Raw genomic sequence first — 16,383 nt, 5'->3', positions numbered from 1 at the left:
GTAGATTGCCCAACCTTCCTTCCGAGGAGTGGCTGGTGGGTTTGAACCACCAGCCTTCTGGTTAGCAGTCAAGTGCCTTAGGCACTATGCTACCAGAGTTTTTCTAGCCATAAGTGTTTGTAAACTCTGTGGTGGGATTTGCTGTGAGCAACTGAGTAGCTCCTGATTGTTAAAGTTATCCACGTGGGTTATTTCTGTTGAGAGTGGCATGAGGCAATCTTCTAGGAAGTTCTCTCTCTCTCAGGTATATAGAATTCTGATATTGGGATTGGTTAGTTTGGCTACTTTGCCAGGCTCAGAAGGAGCCCTCCTGGAGGCAGAAGGAATCTCTCTGCCAGCTATGTGAGAGACATGCATTGCTGATAGAGACACATGAGAGACATGCATTGCTGAAAGAGATGTGAGAGACACACATTGCTGAGAGAGAGATGTGAGAGACACGCATTGCTGGGAGAGATGTGAGAGACATGCACTGCTGAGAGAGACACTGAGAGACACTTACTGCTGGGAGAGAGACATTGAGAGACATTGGGCTGAGAGAGACAGAATGTGTTCCTGAACTTGAATTGTAGTCTATTGCTTCCCTAATAAACCCCATAATCTGTGAGTTTTGTGTGGCTACTCAGTTCTGTGTGGCTACACTGGCCATTGCTTTAAGAAGTGGATGACCCTTTCCCTCTTCTGACTCTGTCTTCGTCTGGAAACTCCAGTGAATATCGAACCCAGCAGAGAAGTGGTGGGTGCTGTGGGAGAACCAGTTGGTGTCCGGGTTGATGAAAGGGCTGGAGGGAGGCAGCATGTCTGGCCTTGCAAGAATAGGCTTTGGGCTACTGATGAAGATTCTGTCTACCTCTTGTGGGGTTAGGGGAGGTCAGAAGATATGGCCTCCCTGCCCCTTTGGCAGCATCCTTTTCTGGTACCCCTTTGCAAAAGGAATGCTTTCAGTCTTTCTCCACTGAGAGTAATGATGGCTGTTGGTTTTGCACATATGCCTTTTATTATGTTGAGGAATTTCCCTTCTATTCCTATTTTACTGAGAGTTTGTATCAGGCATGTGTGTTGAATTTTATTAAATGCCTTTTCTGTATCAAGTGATATTGTCATGTGGTTCTTTTCCTTTATTTTATTTATGTGACGGATTGCATTCATTGTTTTACTGATGTTGAAACATACTTGCATACCTGATATGAATCCCACTTGATCATGGTGTATTAGTTTTTTGATATAATATTGGATTCTTTTGGCTAGGATTTTGTTGGAGATTTTTTGTGTCTATATTCACAACAGATATCGGTCTGTAATTTTCCTTTTTAATGGTATCTTTGCCTGATTTTGGTATCAGGGTTATGCTTGCTTCATAAAATGAATTTGGGAGAATTTCATCCTTTTCTGTGTTCTGGAATAGTTTGAGTAGGGTTTGTGTAAGTTCTTCTCTGCAAGTTTGGTAAAATTCTCCAGAAAAGCAGCCTGGGCCAGGACTTTTTTTTTTTTTTTTAATCTTTTAACTTTCTTCTTTTGTTAGTGGTCTATTCAGATTTTCCACCTCAGTCAGTCTGTGTTAGTTTAGGTGAGTAGTGTGTTTCTAGAAATCTGTTCATTTCATCTAAGTTTTCAAATTTGTTGGAATCCAGATCATCATTGTATCATGATATCCTTTTTAGTTTGGTTGATTCTGTTGTGAGAGCATCCATTTCATTTCTTATTCATGTTAGTTGCATCTTCTCCTTCTTTTTCTTATTTAACTTTGCTAGTGGTTTGTTGATTTTATTAAGTTTTTCCAAAGAACAAATTTCTAGCCTTTTGATTCTTTCTATTGTTTTTCTGTTTCATTTACTTTTGTATGAATCTTTATTATTTCTTTTCTTCTGGTGATTTTAGGCTTTTTATTTTCTGCTGTTCTTTTTCTTCTTCTTTTTTTTTTTTTTTGGATATGAGCATTTATTGCTGTAAATTCCTTTCTTATCACTGCTTTTGCTGTGTCCCAAAGATTTTGTTCCTCAATCATTGGTGTTCAGTGCATCAACTCTCTTGTTCAGATGGACTCTAAATTCAGGTGGGATATAATCAAGGTTGGACTGCCAGGAGAACTAAGGAATCTGTCCTGGAGAAAGTGCTGCCAGAATGATTCTTGGAAGGGAGAATGGCCAGACTTCATCTCACCTGATTTGGTCATTTTATCAGAAAGGACAATTCCCTGGAGAAGGATATCATGCTTGGTAAAGTGGAGGGTCATCGAAAAAGGGAAAGTCCCTCAATAAGATGAATTGACACAGTGGCTACAATGATGGGTTGAGGTATAGCAAGGATTGTGAAGTTGGCATTGGACTGGACAGTGTTTTGTTCTGTTGTACATAGGGTGGCTATGAGTTGGCACCAACTTGGTGGCACCTAAGAACAACAACATAATCAATCTCATATGTTGGCTCTTTTTTTGTGTGTGTGATTTGGGTGAAGGTTTACAGAGCAAATTCATTTCCATACAGCAGCTCACATACACTTTGTCTCATGACATTGACTACAATTTACCACAATGCAACAGCTCCCCTCCCACTTCCTCCCCATAGTTACCTCTTCCCTGTGTCCATCCCTGCATGCACTCCTGCCCCCTGAGCTGTCTCCCTGTGCATACACAGCCCTTTTTTCTCCCATGATTGTTCTCTTCAAGGAGTGTATCTACTTCAGGTAAATGTTCAACTCATATGCCTGTCTTTTGTTTGGCTGGAAGCCACAGGTGTGGTTTCAATCCCAGATCTGAAGGGCAGCTAGGGGCCATAGTCTCAGTGGTTTCAATAGGCTCTATCAGACCAGCAAACCTGGTTCCCCTCCCCCTCCAAAATGATTTTGAGTTTTGTTCCACATTGTTCTCTCTCTCTATCCAGGATCTCCTACATAGATCGCCCTCTGAGTGGTTGACAGTGGTAGCCAGGCACCATCTACTTCTGGTCTCATAGTTGTATAGGCTGCAGATCACATGGTGTACCAGTTGCTTGGACTAATTGTTTCCATGAATCTTTGGTTTTCTTCATTCTTCTTTGCTCTGGATGAGGAGAGACCCATCATTGCATATGTTGGCTCTTGTGGACTTGCTTTCATTTTCTTCAGCTGCAAGTTGAACTTGTAGATGAGCAATTGATAGTCTGTTCCACAGTCAGCTCCTGGCCTTGTTTTGACTGTGATGTTGAACTTCTCCACTACCTCTTACAAATGTAGTTGATTTGATTGCTGTGATGAGTTGTGGGATGACATCAAGAACATCATACATGAAGAAAGCAAAAGGTCATTAAAAAAGACAGGAAAGGAAGAAAAGACAAAATGAATGTCAGAAGAGACTCTGAAACTTGCTCTTGAATGAAGAGTAGCTAAAGTGAATGGAAGAAATGATGAAATAAAAGAGCTAAACAGAAGATTTCAAAGGTCAGCTCGAGAAGACAAAGTATTACAATAAAATGTGCAGAGACCTGGAGTTAGAAAAGCAAAAGGGAAAAACCCACTTGGCATTCTCAAACTGAAAGAATTGAAGAAAAAATTCAAGCCTCGAGTTGGAATATTGAAAAATTCTATGGACAAAATATTAACTGATGCAGGAAACATCAAAAGAAGATGGAAAGAATACACAGAGTCACTGTACAAAATAGACTTGGTCTATATTCAACTACTTCAGAGGTAGCATGTGATCTAGAGCCAATGGTATTAAAAGAAGTCCAAGCTATACTTAATGAATTGGTGAAGAAAAGGCTCCAGAAATTGATGTTTCAACAAACAGATGCAGAGCTGGAGGCTTTTATTCATTTATGCCAAGAAATTTTATAGACAGCTACTTGGCCAACTGACTGGAAGAGATCCATATTTGTGCCCTTTCCAAAGAAAGGGATCCAACAGAATGTGGAAATTATCAAACAATATCATTAATATAGCATACAAGGAAAGTTTGCTGATGATAATTTTAAAATGTTTGCAGTAGTAAATTGACAGAGAACTTCCATAAATTCAAGCTGGATTCAGAAGAGGATGTGGAGTGAGGGGTATCATTGCTGGTGTCAGATGGATCTTGGTTGAAAGCAAAGAATACAAGAAACATGTTTACCTGTGTTTTATTGACTATGCAAAGGCATTCGGTTGTGTGGATCATAACAAATCATAGATAGCATTGTGAAGAATGAGAATTCCAGGACATTTAATTGTGCTTATGAGGAACCTGTCCATAGTTCAACTGGCTATTGTTTGAGCAGAACAAGGGTATACAGCATGGTTTAAAATCAGGAAGGGTGTGCATCAGGGTTGTGTTCTTTAACCATTTTTATTCCATCTGTATGCTGAGCAAATAATCTGAGAAGCTGGACTGTATGGAGAGAATGTAGCATCAGGATTAGAGGAAGAATCATTAACAACCTGTTATATGCAGATCACACAGCCTTGCTTGCTAAAAGTGAAGATTATTTGAAGTACTTACTGATGAAGATCAAAGACCACAGTCTTCAGTAAGGATTATACCTCAACACAAAAAAACAAAAATCCTCACAATTGGACCAATAAGCAACATCATGATAAAATGAGAAAAGATTAAGGTTGTTGGGGATTTCATTGTTCTTGGATCTGCAATTGAAAACCATGGAGGCAGCAGTCAAGAAATCAAACATCGTATTGCACTGGGCAAATCTGCTGCCTAAGAGTGTTAAGTGCTGCCAAAAAAGTGTTAAGAAGCAAAGATGTCACTTGAAGACTAAGATGCACCTTACCCAAGCCACGGTATTTTTAGTCACCTTATGTGACTAAAAATGTGCATGAGAAAGCTGGAGAAGGAATAAAGAAACTGCAGAAGATGATGCCCTTCAAATGTAGTGTTGGCAAAGAATACTGAAAATACCATGGATTGCTAGAAGAATGAACAGATCTGTTCTGGGAGACATGCACCAGAATGCTCCTTAGAAGTGGGAATAGCCAGACTTTGTCTCACCTACTTCGGTCATGCTGTCAGAAGTGACCATTCCCTGGAGAAGGATATCATTCTTGGTAAAGTAGAGGGTCAGCGAAAAAGGGGAAGACCCTCAACCAGATGGATTGACACAGTGGCTGCAACAATGTGCTCAAGCATTCCAAGGATAATGAGGCACAGGACTAGGCATTGTTTCATTCTGTTGTACGTAGAGTCGCTATGAGTCGGAGCCAACTTGATGGCACCCAACAACAAAGATTTTGGTATGTTGTGTTTTCCTTCCCATTTGATTCAAGGAATTTTTTAATTTCATTTTTCTATTACCCAGTAGTTTCTAAAGAGGGTGTTACTCAGTTTGCATGTGTTTTTTTTTTTTTTCCTTTATCTTTCTATTGTTGATTTCTAATTTTATGGCATTGTGATCTGGCAATATGGCCTGTAGTATTTTGATGTTTTAAATTTGTTCAGGCTTGTGTTGTGGCCTGGAAGATGTTCCATGTGTGCTAGAAAAAAGTGTATATTGAGCTATTGTTGGGTAAAGTGCTGTGTATATGTCTATAAGATCAAGTTGGTTGGTTGTGTTGTTTCATTCTTCCATGTCTTTGTTGAATTCCTTCCTAGTGTTCTGTTTTTCATAGAAAGTTGTGGGTTGAAATCTCCTACTATTATTATGGAATTATTTATTTCTCTGTTCAATTCTGATAAAATTTGATTTATGTATTTTGGGGCTGCTTAATTGTGTTCATAGATATTTATTACAGTTATGTCCTTTTGTTCTTTTGATCCTTTAATCATTATATAAGGTCCTTCCTTGTCTCTTCTGGTGGTATTTGTCTTGAAGTCTATTTTATCAGAATTAATATTTCCACTCCTGCTCTTTGTGCCATTTGCTTGATACATTTTTTCTAGTGTTTGAATTTTAGTCTTTTTTCTTTGTATCTCAAGTGTGTCTCTTGTAGATAACATATTGATGGGTCATGTTTTCTTATCCATTCTGTGACACTTTGTCTCTTAATTGGTGCACTTAATCCTTTTACATTCAGTATAATTATCAACAAGTATGAATTTATTGCTTTCATCTTGTTATGTGTTTTTGTTGTGTTGTTGCTGATTTCTTCTGTATAATATTCTGTGCCAAGATCATTTTGTTCGTGACTTTTCTTTAGCATTTCCTTCATTGATACTGTTTTAGTATTTGCTGAACAGTTTTGTCTTTCTTCTCTTTTATTTTGATGGAGTTTATTAATTTTCTTTGAAGTTCCTGTGTGATATATTATTTTCTTCCCAAGTTTAAAACCGTCCATTCTATCGTGAAATCATCTTGACTTCCTTTCCATTTGGTAGTGCTATACCTACACTATTTATTCCTGTTTTTTTTGCTTTGTACTTGTCCTCATTTACCAACTGATGGCTCTGGTTCCCTGTTTACAGTCTTGTAAGTTTATTTTACTTTGGATACTTCTGTATCTGTATTGTTTTCTGGGTTATGTTGTCATGTATTTTATTCATTAGTTGTTGTCTTCTGTTGTTGGTTTTTTGTCTGAAGGACTCTCTTTAGCATCTCTTTATGATTGGCCTGGTTTTTTAACATTCTTTTACTTTCTTTTCATCTGAAAATGTCCTGAGTTCACCCTGATATTTTATGGACAGTTTCTCTGGGTATGTAATTCTTGGTTGGCAATTATTCTTTCATGTTTTTATGAATATCATCCCATTGCCTTCTTGCCTTCATGGTTTCTGCTGAGAAATCAGAGCATCATCCTATTGGCTGCCCTTTTTAGGTAACTTCATTTTTCCTGTGATACTTTTAGGATTCTTTCTTTGTCTTCAGTTTTAGAAAGTTTGATTATGAGATGTCTTAGTGATTTTCTTTTGTCGCCTATCCTATTTGAGGTTCATTGAACTTTTTGAATGCATGTCTTCTTGTCTTTCATCATATTAAGGAAGTTCTCTTCCAACAAATCTTCAACAATTTTCTCTTTGTCTCTTCCTTTTCTGATATTCCTTTTGATGGTGTCCCACATGAATCCTAGGCTTTCTTCTTCTTTTTCCTTCTCTCTCTCCTCCCGCTTCTTCTTCTTCTCCCCTCCTTTTCCTCCCCCTTTTCTTCCTCCCCCCATTGTTGTTAATCTTTTTTCTTAGTACACTTCTAACAAAGTAATATGGGAGGATTTGTCTTCAATTTCATTAATTCTCTCTTCCATTGATTAGATTCTACTCCTTTGTCCTTTCAATGTATCATCTATTTCTGAATTCTTAGTATTAATCTTCTAGGTTTCTACTTGCTGTTTTTGTTTGGTTTCTAATTTTTCATTTATTTTGCCAGTTCTTATATTGTTTTCCTAAATTCTTCTAGAGTTTTGTCTGTGTTTTTATCAATTTTCAGTGTATTCCTTGATTTTGTCAGTGTTCTCCATGATCAGGTAATTCCTTATCAGGTAGTTCCAATATTACTTCTTCCTCAGAGAGGTTTTCTGGCTCTGTATTCTCAAACCTTGTTTGTACTACTTTTTCTTGTTTCTTTATGTGAATTGGGATTATCAATTGTCTTGAAGACATAGTGATATTGTTATATTAAATTTAATTTGTGATTGTATTTTAGTGTGATTCACCCAGTTTTTTGTGTTTTTTTTTAAACTTTATTTTGGTATATCCAAGCAAGCAGGGCTAGTGTGCTATTCTCTTTGTTAGTTTAGCAGCACTTAGGCACTCACCATCTGTTTCCTGTTGGGTATGATAGAGGATGGGAATATGTACATGGATCTCTGTTAGCTGGTGGTATAGAGCAGTTAAGGGTGGGTTGGGCTGGTATTGGCTGCTGTCTTATCATTGATCATTTGGTAAAGAAGCAGGTGGGGGCCTTTGCCCAGTGGGTGGGGCTGTAGGAGTATTGATGTGGTTGGGTCATGTGGGCATGGTTACTGTTTCCCACCATGTGGGACTGAAAAAAATTAAAAAATTGAAAAATAAAAACAAACCAAACCAAACTCACTGCCAGTGAGTCAATTCTGACTCATAGTGACCCCCATTTGGTTTCTGAGGCAGTAAATCTTGACAAAAGTAGATTACCCAGTCTTCCTTCTGCAGAGTGGCTGGGGGTTTGAACCTCCAACTTTCTGGTCAGCAGTCAAATGCCTTAGGCACTACACCACCAGAGCTCCAAATAAAAGCAAAAGAACAAAAAGCACAAACAACATTACAAAGAAAAAAGAAGTGCAAAGAGAAAAAGAAAAAGACCCAATATATGGGAATGGGAAAAAAAGAAAAGAGAGCAAGAGAAAAAGAACAGAGAAGAAAAATCTAAAAAGAAAAACAAGGGATGGGAAAAAGAAGAAGAAAATTAGGAAAAGGAAAAAATAAAAACAAGAACCAGGGAGGGAAAAGAAAGGAAAAAAAGAATTATTAAAAGACAAGAAAACTGGGGATGTAGAGCACACATGCACTGTTTCTTGTGCCAAAGCAGGTGGTGGGAGCAGGGTACTTAGTTCTGACACTGGTTCCTGCCTATTCAGAAGACAACTGGGGACAGGACTCCTGATCCCAGATGAGTTCCTCTTGACCCAGAAGATGTCTGGGGCCAGGGCATCTGGTTCCAGAAAAAGCTCCTGCCAGCATAAAAGGTGGCTGGGAGTAGGGTGGCTGATCTTGCAACTATTTCCTATCTACCCAGAAGGCAACTGGGAGCAGGGTACCTCATCCCAGACAAGTTCCTGCTGACCTAGGTGTCTTGACCCAGAAAAAGTTCTGCCAGCCCAAAAGGCAATTAAGACCAAGGCACTTGGTTCTAGAGGGAGTTCTTGCTGGCTCAAAAGGCAACTGGATGCAGGGCTCCAGTCCCAGAAAAAGTTCCTGCTGGCTCAAAAGGTGGCTGGGTGTAGGTGCTTGGTCTCAGAAGAAGTTCCTACTGGCCTGAAAACATGGCTGGGAGTAGGGCTTCTAGTCCTGGGACCAGTTCTTGCCTTCCCAGAAGGCAGCTGGTGGCAGGGCACCAATCCTTCATGGAATTCCTACTGGTCTAGAAGGTGGGTGGGGGTGGGGGGTGGGCACACTTCGGTTCACTGGGAGAGTGTGGGATTGTACAAAGGGAACAAGGAGAATATTAAACCTTTCTGGTCATCAGCCACCAGTGTGGTTGCCCATGCAGTCCTCAGCAAGTGAAGCCAATTATTAGATTCTTGCCTGAATTGGAATGCTGCTTGCAAATATTCAAAATGGCTGTGCCACTGGGCCAGTCGATAGTCCACAGCTCCATTTTTCTCCCTATTCATGTTTTCATTCAGTTTCTTCTACTAGTTAGTATTTAATCCACTTCTTTATCTTTCCCTTTGAAGCTCCAAGTTCCAGGATTATCTTCTGTATCTGTTTCAACTGGTTTCTTGTTTCTTTGTTAGATAGGGTCTGTCTCTTGTCTGCCTATTCTGCCATCTTGCTGGAAGTCCTCTCTTTTCTTGTTTCTTGAGGTTGAAGCTTAGATTGTTGATTTGATATCTTCCTTGTTCTCTAATATAAATATCTAGTTCTATAAATTTCTAAGTATATTGCTTTAGCTGCATCCTACAGATTTTTATATATAGTATTTTCATTTTAATCTAGTTCAGTATATTTTTTAATATATGAGCTTTCTCTTTGACTCATGGATTGTTTGGAAGTGTGTTGTTTTATTTCCAAGTGTTTGAAGCCTTTTGTAGTATCTTTCTGGTATTTATTTCTAGTTTGATTCCATTATAGTCATGTATAGTCATGTATATTGTTATTGTTTGGGTAGAGTGTTTTACAACTTTCAATTAGATCTTATTGGTTGATAACCAAAAAAACCAAACTCACTGCTGTCAAGTGGGATCCAACTCATAGTGACCTCTCCTTGGGTTTCCGAGGTACTATCACTGTGGAAGTAGATTGCCCAACCTTCCTTTTGAGGAGTGGCTGGTGGATTTGAACCACCAGGCTTCTGGTTAGCAGTCACATGCCTCAGGCACTGTGCCACCAGAGCTCCCTATTGGTCGATCGTGTTGTTTAGTTCTTCTGTTTCTTTACTAATTTTCTGTCTAGTGATTCTATCAATTACTAGAGAGTGATGATAAAGTCCCCAACTAAAATTGTGGATGTGTCTACTTCTCCTTTCAGTTCTGTCAGATCTTTGCTGCATATGTTTTGATATTTTATTGTTTGTTGTTGTTGTTGTTATGTGGCATCGAGTCGGACCTGACTCATAGCGACCCCTTCTTGGGTTTCCGAGGCAGTATCACTACAGAAGTGGATTGCCCCATCTTCCTTCCAAGGAGTGGCTGGAGGGTTTGAACCGCCAGCCTTCTGGTTAGCAGTCATGTGCCTTTAGGCACTACGCTACCAGAGCTCCTGTTGTTTGGTGTATACACATGTAAGATGGCTTTGTCTTGGTGGATTTTTCTTTTAGTTGTAATGTTCCTCTTTGTCCCTGATAATTTTCTTTGTTCTGAAGTCTACTTTGTGTAAATGTTAACTAATAAACGAATGTTCTGCAGCAGAGTAGCCTGTTCATAAAACAAGTTCCTATGTTAGTTTGAACACAGACAGGGTGAGTGTGGATTCTAAGATGTGTATATGTATGTGTATGTGGTTTTTTATATATAGATAATTTCTTCCCTTTTGTAAAGGATATTGATTGATATATATGTAAGTCCACTTCATGTAGCTAACATGCAATTGACAGAATTTGAACTGGTTTTTACAAATAATCTCAGAATTATTATTACCCTAGTTTAAGAGATAATGTAGTTTTTATTGGAATAGCGTTTTTTACAATTTTGTACAGTACAATATGGTTGCAAAAACTGATGTCATAAAAATTTTATTTATGCATTAATTATTTTTAGTAATTATAATTTCAGAAATACCTGATTAGAGTAAGATGGCAGAATGTAAGATCTTTATTTTATTTTTTAGAGTAAAATCCCAAATTAAGGGGTAACCTCCTATGTGTTTCAATCATAGTATAACATTAGATTGCCATGTAAAATAGTAACTTCAGTTATTTTCATATCAGGGATTCATATACTTAAAATTATAGGTACATATAATTTTTATTCAATTTATTCAGAGAATCAGCTCAGTTGGACTCTACAAATTAAACCATGGGTTTCCAATGAATATAGATCCAAGAAGTTGAAGTCATATAAGATGACCTTTGCCTGTTTGAATAAAATGAGAAGTTATTGGTGAGTATATTTAACTATGGTAAACATTTACAGAATTATATGAAATAGTTTAGTAATGATTGTGTTTAATACATCCTGTCAGGATGTAATAGCTCATGTGCTTTAAGGTTGATTTTACATCTAAAGTATTTTTCAACAGCTTATAAATTTGAAAAAGTTCAAGCCCGTAGAAGTTGATAGAATAATACAGTGTCCATCCAGTACATATAAATTCAGAGATGACTTTTATTTTTAATAGAAAAATCATATTGCTTGGAAAAGTACTTTTATTTCCTCATAATATCCTTATGACAGGGCACAAATAATGCTGTTCTTGTTAGGTGCAGCGTAAATATGGTGAGGGGGATAAGGGTACATTCTAGGCAGTAACATTGAGCCAAAATAATGTCTTTTTGTATTTGTATTTTATAAACTAATTTTAACCTTGTGAAAAATATAGCAAAGTGTTGAGATGTCAGCTGTTTTCCAAGTACAGGCTTCTTACTTTTGTCTTAAACAAGCTCCTTTGAGATTGGATGTGTGCAATCATTCATCATAGTTAACTGAGCAACAACTTACTGTTAGCTATTGTAAGTTAGTCCTCGATCACTGAGGCTTTGCATTAAGCATGACAAAGAAGGGTAATATTCATAGTATTAATGTCAAAGAAGAGTGATAAATGTTTTGTTACATACATATTTACCACAATGAAAAAGAAAAGTAACATTTCAATCTTAAGAGGTTAAAAAGTAATGAGTATAGAATATAGCTAAGGAAAAGCAAAAATTTGAATAGCATTACCTTTCATAACTTAACAACATTTTCTTTTACCCAAGTAGAACTTTGGAGGATTTTCCATAATGTACTGTGCAGTAGAACTTGGTGTGGGACCTATCTGATCCTTGTTTAATTCCTATTTGATCTTGATCCCATTTGATTAAAAAAATTTTTTTTAATGTGTATATATACTTTCCTGGACTTTTTCATTCACATTACTGATTTGAGAAATGTTTCTGGAGTATTGACCATGTTCCAGGAACTATGCTAGTCATTTGGAATATAATGGTGAGAGAGATAATCCCTGCTTACTCTCATAGTGTTTATGGTCCAGTGGGGAGGCAGACATGACCAAATAATAACACGGCCCCATTTAGAAGTACAAAGTGGTATGTGAGTTAAAATAGGGGAACATGATCCAGTTGTGATTCAGGGAAGACTTGTTAGATAACATTCCATTTAAGCTGAGATCTGAAGGATGAGAATTAATTAGATGTGTGTGGAAGGCAGAGAGAGAAAATGGAAAGAATGTTTTAGGGAAAGGGAATGACATATGCAAAGTGCTTGAGGAGGGAGGCCACATGACCACTTCAAAGAACTGAAAGAAGGCCTGCATGGCTGGAGTGGGAGGATGAGGAGGCTAGTGGAAGATGAATTTAGAGCAGGGCTTAGAACTAGTTTGAACCAATTCAGTCATGGTCAGTGAAGCAAAACTTGGATGGATCTAAATTTGCAAAACGTGGATGCCTGCTATACAACTATGAGACCAGAATAACTAGATGGTGCTCGGCTACCACTGTCACCCACTAGGAAGCGGAGATTCTGGATAGAGTGGGGGAACAATGTGGAACACAGCTCAAAATCATAAAAAAAAAAAAAAAAAGCGACCGGGTTTGCTGGTGTGATAGAGTCTGGTAGAACCCCTGGGACTATGGCCCCTAGCTGCCCTTCAAGTCTGGAATTGAACCCACTTCTGTGGCCACCAGGGGCTCTGGTAGCATAGTGCCTAAAGCACTTGACTGCTAACTAGAAGGCTGGCAGTTCAAACCCATCAGCCACTCCTCAGAAGGAAGGTTGGCCAATCTACTTCTGTAGTGATAACTGCCTCGGAAACCCAAGGAGGGGTTGCGATGAGTCAGGTCTGACTAGACGGCACATAATAACAACAACAACCTGTGGCTGCCAGCCAAACAAAAGACAGGCATATGACCGAACATTTATTTTAGGTAGATACACACCTTGGAAAGATCAATCATGGGAGAATAGAGGGGCTGTGTATACTGAGGGAGACAGCTCTAGGGGCAGAAGTGCCTGGGAGGGAAGGACACAGGGAAGAGATAACTAACTATGGGGAGGAAGTGGGAGGGGAGCTGTTGCATTGTGGGAAATTGCAATCAATGTCATGAGACAAAGTGTATGTGAACTGCTGTATGGAAAATTAATTTGGTTTGTAAACTTTCACCCAAATCACAATAAAAATTTTTAAAAATTATATGTATATATATGGATGCCTGAATGATAACCAGAATGGGGAAAATTATGGGTCTCAGTCCTAGACTGGGAAATTTAGAAGTGGCATTGTGAGCCTTTTCAGGACCCGGAAGCAGGAGATTGGATTATTACCTGGATTGTGGAGAATAACACATATTCAAAATGGCTTGATTGGTTGCCATCTTTGAGCAGGACATTGTTGTTTCTGACTCTGCCAAGAAAGAGATTTGGTTGCTACAGAGTGTACATGCTGCCTATGTTTTCTAAGAGAGAGATTAAGTTTCTATCAGGGTATCGATACATAATTTTCCCTTTTCTGCTTTTGTTCCAGGCACCCACATTTTGCAAATTCCGATCTGTCCCTCTTTCACTTCATCCACTATGACTCAACTGGGAATAACTAGTTTGAAGCTCTGGTGTAGAGAGGGAACAAATATGGGACTAAATAATTCAGAACTTTAAAAGCCATGCCAAAGATCTTGGTATTTTCCCTAAGGGCACTGGGAAAACATGGAAACATTTGAAACAGGAAAGTAAAATCAAAATGTTATTTCAGTATGATCACTCTGGGTACATCACAGAGAATAGATTGGAGGAAGATGAGGCAGGAAGCAGCCAGGTTAATTAGAAGACTGGCATAAGAGCTGAGGCAAGAGATGATGGGAGCTAGGACAAGGGTGATGGCAGTAGAAGTAGAAAGAAGATGGAAACAACTGGGTTCAAATCCTAATTCTACCACTTACTAGATTTCTCTGGGCTTCCATTTTCTTGCCCATAAAATTGAGATGATAATAGTACCTATGTCATAGAGTTGCTAGGAGAATGGAATAAGATGATATATGTGAAGCTCTTCAGTAGCTGTTATCATTATCAGGAGCTCTGGTGACACTGTGGTTACAGCATTGGGCTACTAACCAAAGTTTGGCGGCTCAAACCCACCAGCTGCTCTGCGGAAGAAATATGAGGCAGGCTGCTTCTGTAAAGATTTACACCTTGGAAACCCTATGGGGCAGTTCTGCTCTGTCCTGTAGGGTCGCTATGAATCAGAATCAACTTGACGGCAGTGGGTTTGGGTTTTACATTACTATTATTATTGGAGCCCTCAGTTGATAAAAATGGTTAGCACACTTGGCTGCTAACAGGAAAAATGGGAGGTTCCAGCCACCCAGAGGTGCCTTGGAAGAAAAGTCTGGTGATCTACTTATGAAAAGTCAGCCATTGAAAACCCTACAGAGTATAGTTCTGTTCTGACGCAAATGGATTGCCGTGAGTTGAAGTCAATTTGATGGCATTTAGTATTTCTTTTTACATTATTATTCCTATTCATATTACTGTTATTATTATTATTAGATATAATGCATAAGGCCAAGTTTTATAAAGTTCTGTTTTAGTTGTAACTTGCTTTAAAAGCAACCTAATATTGTTTCATCTGTGAATCTGCATAATTATAAGCAGTGTGATTGCAAGAAAACTTTAATTAAAGCGTTCACACCGACAGATATATATATTTAGAATCTAATAAATTGTAAATAAGATTATCTTTATACATTGTTTATCCAATGTTACATTTTTAAGAACACTAGTATTTTCCTGGCTCTTCCTTTTGACCCCTTAGGTACCCTGGGATAAGCCTGTACAGTACTTCACAAACCACCGTAGACAGCAATGAATTAAAAACTTTCCAGGCCCTGGCTCACAAGTGGTGGGATGAGCAAGGAGAATATGCACCTCTTCATTCTATGAATGACCTAAGGGTGCCATTTATTAGGTAACATTCTAGAAATTCTATGTCTTTTTAATACAACTTTTTTTTTTTTTTTTTTTACTAATTCATCTTCTTTTGAGTACATTTGTCATTTGGTTTGTACCTAGGTTTTAAATGCTACATTTTAATTTTCCTTTGGAAATTAGGGAAATTTTCTTCAATGTCCATTGTTTCAAGCCATTATTTTTTAATAGTATTTCCCAATTTCTAAGCTTCTTTCATAAATAAACTTGAAGCAGTTTATACATTATCAAGTTAGTTAGAATTAAATCCTTATGAAAGGAAACTTGAGTCTTGTGGCATCAGGTTATTTTATAGCAAAGGATCTTTGACCATTGGTAGTTCTGGTAAAGGTATGATCACTCTGGGTACATCATGCTAAAGGGAATGCTGTTGAGACAGTTCAGTTCAACAATACATATTGAGAACTGTGGTGGTTATGTTTTTGTGTCAACTTGGCTGGACCTGGTTGAGTGGCTGGGCAGCTGGTGGTAGTTATTCCCCATGATGAGAGTGGCAGTCAACTCCATGGTGGGATCTACTACAAGCAGCCTTTGGGACATGGTCTGCTTCCTGTATATAAGGAGAAGCCTTGGGAATGGTCTCTAGCCTATGGCACGCTTGGACCCTGCATGTAGCCATGTCATTGCTCAGCAGCCTGCTATGCTCTGCAGACCTTGGGACTTACAGTGGACTTAAGTTAATGGCCTGCCATGTGGTTTGGTAACATCGGTACTGTGCCCTTTTTATTTGTCAACCTTGGGGCTTCTCAGCCTCAGCAGCCAGCAGTTGTCTGAGTGAAGAAACGCCGCTAGCTCCAGTGGGCCGGGAGCAGGAGGCAGAGCTGGACCCCAAGGTTGAGGGGCTTTCACCCAGTGCCTAGAGCCTGGCACTTTGAACTTGGACATAAAGCCTCCGAATTGTAAGAATAAACTCCTGTTTTTTAAGGCCAGCCCATTTGTGGTATATTCTTGTCAGAGTGGCACTAGGTAACTAGAACAAGAAGTTACCTTGTACAGAACTTGGGGGTGAAGGGGCTGGACTCAGTAAAAGTTACTAAGATGAGTGAAGCAGGAACTTAATAGTTTGCTTTGGGAGATAGAGATGAGAGTTAATCAAGGCTTGAATTATTAAGAAATTCATTTGTTCATTGTCCTTTTATTTATTCATCAAACTTTTTTGAGCAGCCAATATGGCCAAACCACTAATAAACCCTGAGAATTTCAGGCTTAGACTCTGCCCTC

At 38.6% G+C, this 16,383-nt stretch overlaps 1 protein-coding gene across 1 annotated transcript in view; it reads left to right on the top strand.

Annotated features, from left to right (window-relative positions):
• COQ3 (coenzyme Q3, methyltransferase) overlaps positions 1–16,383 on the top strand; it is a 64,356-nt gene that overhangs the window by 23,405 nt on the left and 24,568 nt on the right. The window contains 2 exon segments of the mRNA XM_042781137.1: positions 11,010–11,127; positions 14,990–15,142. Of these exon segments, the coding sequence (XP_042637071.1) occupies positions 11,010–11,127; positions 14,990–15,142 (271 nt within the window).

Source organism: Orycteropus afer, unplaced genomic scaffold (assembly GCF_000298275.1).
Source record: "Orycteropus afer afer isolate SDZICR_OR568_19922 unplaced genomic scaffold, OryAfe1.0 scaffold00087, whole genome shotgun sequence".
Classification (NCBI taxonomy): domain Eukaryota; kingdom Metazoa; phylum Chordata; class Mammalia; order Tubulidentata; family Orycteropodidae; genus Orycteropus; species Orycteropus afer.
This window is presented reverse-complemented; position numbering and strand designations above follow the sequence as displayed.